Here is a 4,833-nt window from a genome sequence, read left to right on the forward strand (position 1 = left end):
ACTAGCTGCTTGTAGGCTGCTCTTACAGAAGACTTGGGTTCAGTCCATCACACATGGTGGCTACCAGCCATTTGCAACTTCAGTTCCAAGGGATCCAATGCTCTCTTCTGTCCTCTATGGACACTGTACAACACAGGTGCAATATATATTTTTTATATGCATATATATGCACACACATATATATAGGCAAAACACATACACATAAATAAATGAAAATTTTAAAAAGAACAATTAGAAAAAAATTCGCTCTTATTTCATTTCCTGATTCCTCTCTGCACTCCAATATGGTAGCAGGACGACTGCAATTTGGATGTGTAGCAGTATGTGTTTGAGTTCCTGACATCTTGTTCATCATAAGCACTCTTGCACTATTCTCATTTTTTTCTTTTAAAGATTGCGTGAAATATTTCGTTAATATTTTTGCCTCCATTTAAATTATTTCCCCCTATTTCATGTACGTGTTGTTCATGTGTATGTTTGCAAGTGTGCAGGCACACGAGTATGGGTGCACATGTGCGATGATGTAAATTATTCCCCATCACTCTTCCACCTTACTCAATGAGGCACTGTGTCTCAACCAAAGCCAGAGCTCCCCATATGGCCAGTCTCACTACCCAATTAGTTCTGTGGATCCCATCTCCGACTTCTGAGGCTATAATTACAGGCTGCACACCAGGTATTTACACGCATTCTGCATTTACATGGGTTCTAGGAATCTCAACTCCAATCCTCATATTTGCACAGCAAGAGCTTTAACCACTGAACCATCTCCCCCAGCCCTACCTCCATTTAAATTCTGAAAAAAAGAGCCCTGGTAATGGAGAGGGCACATTTGAGAGACATCCCTGGAGGAGAGAAGTGGGGAAGGCAATCCCCCAGAAAAGTGGGAAATGACCAGCAGCCCACTTGAGAAAATACTGCCCTTTCCTGGCAGGCAAGGAAATGGCCAGGACCCCACTACGAAGGCAAAGTAGCAGGGCTCAGGTTGGAGATGTCCAAGGGAACCTGCGTATGAGGAACGGGCCTAGCCATCTCCTGGTGCCCTGCTCTGGGTGTGAAGAGGGGGCGGGGACCACGGGCGGAGCTTCGGTGTGACTCGGATCACGTGACTCGCCCACGCAGGCTCTCGCCCCTCGCTGGGTCCCTGGACCTGCGGTTCCCGCCCGCTTCCCCTGCACCTGCTCCTGTTGGCGCAGCTCCTGGTGGCGCAGTGAGCGCGGCGCAGTGAGCTTGCGGCCCTGGGAGGATAGGAAAGGAAACGCAGGAGTGGAGCAGGTGAGCTAGCCGAGCCGCCCGGGGTAGGAAGGGAGCGCGGCACAGACCCTCGGAGCCCATCCTGGTCGTCGTTGTCCAGCCGCCCCCAGCCCTGCTGTCGACAGCAGCGCAGCCCCGGCCGCAGGTGTCCAGCCCTATGTGCGCAGTGGGCGGCAGGACAAGGGCGGGCCCAGGCGGAGACCCTCCGGACACCTACAAATGCCCTGCCCCAGCTTCCCAGCCCGCTCCACCCTATCTCCTGGGTGCTGAATGGTGGTCGGGGGCAGAGGAGGGGACGCCGGGCTGCGCCGCAGTGGTCCCGGTTCTCACCCTACAGTCCTTGCTCTCATCGCACCCCACCCCTGCTGTTTGCAGGTCTGAGGAACCAAGTGTCCGGCGGTGCACCTAGCGTTGAGAATCCAGAGGAGGAAGAGCAACCAAGGATAGGCCCAGGTTTGTGCAGGGGCAGTGCTGGGAGATGGGAGGGAAGAAAGCCACATCTGTAAAGCCGTGTCTGACACTCCCAAGCCCAACTTTCTCCTCTCTAGTTTTATCCTCTTCTCCCTTCCCTGGTTTCCATTTTTGTACCTACAGAGTCTCACAGATGAGTTTGCAGGAAAAATGGTGGGCTTTGGGGAGGGAAGGGCTCAGGGCTAGGCTTAGACCTATGCCTCTGTTCTCTGTTGATCAGTACACCGAGGAAGTGGTCCTATATCTTGTCTCCTAGGAGCAATGTCGTCCAAAGAGGAACAAGCAGTAAAGGATCTCAACGTGGAGAATGATGAAAAAGAAAAGGAAGGAGGGAAGTCCTCCAAGCAAAATGAAGAATCCCACCATTTAGGAGGGACTGAGAGCAAGAAGCCAGGGGGAAATGTCAGGAGGGGACGAGTTAGGAGGCTTGTCCCTAATTTTCGATGGGCCATACCTAATAGACATGTTGATCACAATGAAGTGGAAGACGATGTAGGCAGGTTTGTGGGGCAGGTGATGGAAGTGAAGAAAAAGACTAGGGAGCAGCAGATGATGCCTTACATGCGTTTCCGAACACCGGAGCCTGACAATCATTATGATTTTTGCCTCATACCTTGAAACCTAAGGTTTGCTCCAAGGAGCATAAAGTGGTTACTGTTTTACAAGCTAGTATTTTAGTGACTTTTCTGTAAAGTTTTGGTGTTTCCCCTTAACAGTTTCTGAGTGATTTTTTTTTCCTTCTATACGTTTCTCTGAGCATGGTAATTTCACCTGTTTTACAAAAAAAAATTACTCTTTTCATAGTTTGAAATTAATAAAGCAGTTTAAAAAGCAATATATGCTCAACTATCTTATTCCACCCTAGTCCTTTTTCTTTTTTCTTTTTCTTAATAGTGCCTTTCCTCTCCCAGGTACATGGACTCAAAATTTTTTGTCATTGACAATTCATTTTTCATGCCCCCAGTCAATCAGTAAGGAACAGTGATACCCATGATTCAACATGTGACAGTCTAAGAATTTATATCTAGTATTTTTCAAAGAGTGTAAACCTAGCATCTTTATGAAAACAAATTGTAGGGGAGGCTTTTAATGTAAGACTTCTGGTGCCTAGCCATACCCACAATACAGAATTCCAAAGTCTCCATTTTTAAACAAGATCCCTAGGTAAATCTGAGGTACTCCAAAGTACTATGTTATGCAAACTGGTTGTGTGTGTGTGTGTGTGTGTGTGTGTGTGTGTGTGTACCCAAGTTTATGTATATTATGTCAGATTAAGCAGAAAGAAAAGCAGGATGACCATCTAGTTTTAGTGGGCAAAATATTTAAAGGTACAAGATCCTAAATAGACTGGTTATAGAAATACCAGGGGCTATGACAAATTGGAGGGTAGTCACTGTGCAAGACAAAATATGACTGAGGGTGCCTTGAGTCGCCCAGAGGTCTTCACCCCATCAATACTTTAATATGTAGACTCTCTTTATCCCACTACTGCCTATAATGTCTGGTATCCTGTCTTCATAGATGAGAGCGCTGGAGTTCAGAGAGGCTAAGTACCAGGGATACCCTCTACTGTATATCTTTCATGGGATGGATTTGGCCTAGGACATTTCCTATAGTGTCCTCTCTTTGGGTTGCATAATATTTAACTAGTAACTGACACAGGCTGAGGCTATTCAAAGAGGCAATGTAAATGAGGCTGCATTTCTCTTTTTATATCTACAATAGCCACTTTAATGGTTAGAACATTAGGAAATTTAGAGAAAAACCTTAAAAGCCCTCCAGTCTAGTATTCTTTGAAGTAACACCATCCATTACGGCTCATGGAAATGGTTTCGTGGGCCATGAAAAGCAATTAAAACCACAGTCCAGGGGTTAAGTCATGCACTTCAAAGTGGTAGGGCACCTGCCTAATGTGTGTAGGGCCATGAATTCAGTCTCCAACATCAGAAAATGAAGGCCATCTTCCATTAGTGTTAATGGAATTGTTTCGGCAGTTCTATGTGCAGGAAATATCACTGTTAAAAGTGTTTCTAAGGGCTGAGAATGTAACTCAGTGATACAGCATTTTCTAGAATGAATTAGGCCCTGGCTTCACTCCCCAGCACTTCAAAAACAATTCTATGTAGACCACAGAAAGGTTTATTTTTATTACTGTATATTCACTTTAAAAAATGAGTTTTCTTTGTTATTTATTTATTTATTTATTTATTTATTTTGGTGGCACACAGAATTGAACCTAGAGTCTATTTTACGCTATACAAGTACTTTACTGCTGGGCTCCATCTCCAGCCTTTTTTTTTCTAATTTTTTTTTAAATTTAGAGACAGGGTATCACTAAGCTTCTCAGACTGGCATTGAATTCACTCTGTATCCCAGATATGCTTTGAACTTATGGGTTTCCTACTTTAGCTGGGTATTAAAGGATGTGCTGCTAGGCCTAGCATTTTTTTTTTTTTTAGTTCTTTATGTGTTCTGGATATTAATATCCTGTTAGATGAATTGTTAGCAAAGATTTTCTCCCATTCTGTATGCTTTCTTGCCACTATGTTGTTTCTTTTACTGTGCAGATACAATCCCATTTGTCATTTTTCACTATTATTTCTAGACTATTGATGTCCTATTCAGAAAGCCCTTAGCTATGTCTTGAAGTGTTTTCCTGTAGTAATTGCAGTTTCAGGTCTTTCAGGAATGTTTTCTCAGGTCAAACTGGACTTCACAAATAAGGAGACTGGATAAGAAATGATTTACCTAAGGCCACAAAGCCAGTTAATAGAAGGGCTGTGACCACAGCTTTGCTCTACCTATTCCCTATTCAAGGGGTTTATCTTCTCCCAGTGGTTCCACAGAGCATTGTTTGCACATCTTTGTAGCATATAATAAATGCCAATCAGTGTGAATGAAGAAACATGCACACTTGTACAAAATCACTATTTGTTTAATGTTCAAAAACAAATTTAAAGGCCAACTCTGAGCCTCCTAATTTTGGAGCCATAACAGTCTCTCATCTTTCTAGAAAAAAAGGACAATAGTGTAGTCAGAAAATGCATGATGATAAGTCCAAAGGCGGTTAATAAAATCTAATAGATTGAGTGAATTTCATGAATGTTC

General features: G+C 44.0%; 1 protein-coding gene across 1 annotated transcript; it reads left to right on the forward strand.

The window, feature by feature from the left end:
- Nucleotides 1-1,121: 1,121 nt before the first annotated feature.
- On the forward strand, nt 1,122-2,560 carry Bex4 (brain expressed X-linked 4). The gene is made up of 3 exons (XM_008832244.1): nt 1,122-1,275; nt 1,630-1,707; nt 1,982-2,560. The coding sequence occupies exon 3, from the start codon at nt 1,987-1,989 to the stop codon at nt 2,341-2,343; it is 357 nt and encodes a 118-aa protein (XP_008830466.1). The 5' UTR covers nt 1,122-1,275; nt 1,630-1,707; nt 1,982-1,986; the 3' UTR covers nt 2,344-2,560.
- Nucleotides 2,561-4,833: the final 2,273 nt, after the last annotated feature.

The sequence above is a fragment of the Nannospalax galili genome, unplaced genomic scaffold (genome assembly GCF_000622305.1).
Source record: "Nannospalax galili isolate Female #2095 unplaced genomic scaffold, S.galili_v1.0 scaffold671, whole genome shotgun sequence".
NCBI lineage: Eukaryota > Metazoa > Chordata > Mammalia > Rodentia > Spalacidae > Nannospalax > Nannospalax galili.

Bases quoted from the DNA above. Each gene is read 5' to 3' on its own strand.
- Bex4 (XM_008832244.1), top strand. From the start codon at position 1,987: ATGTCGTCCAAAGAGGAACAAGCAGTAAAGGATCTCAACGTGGAGAAT.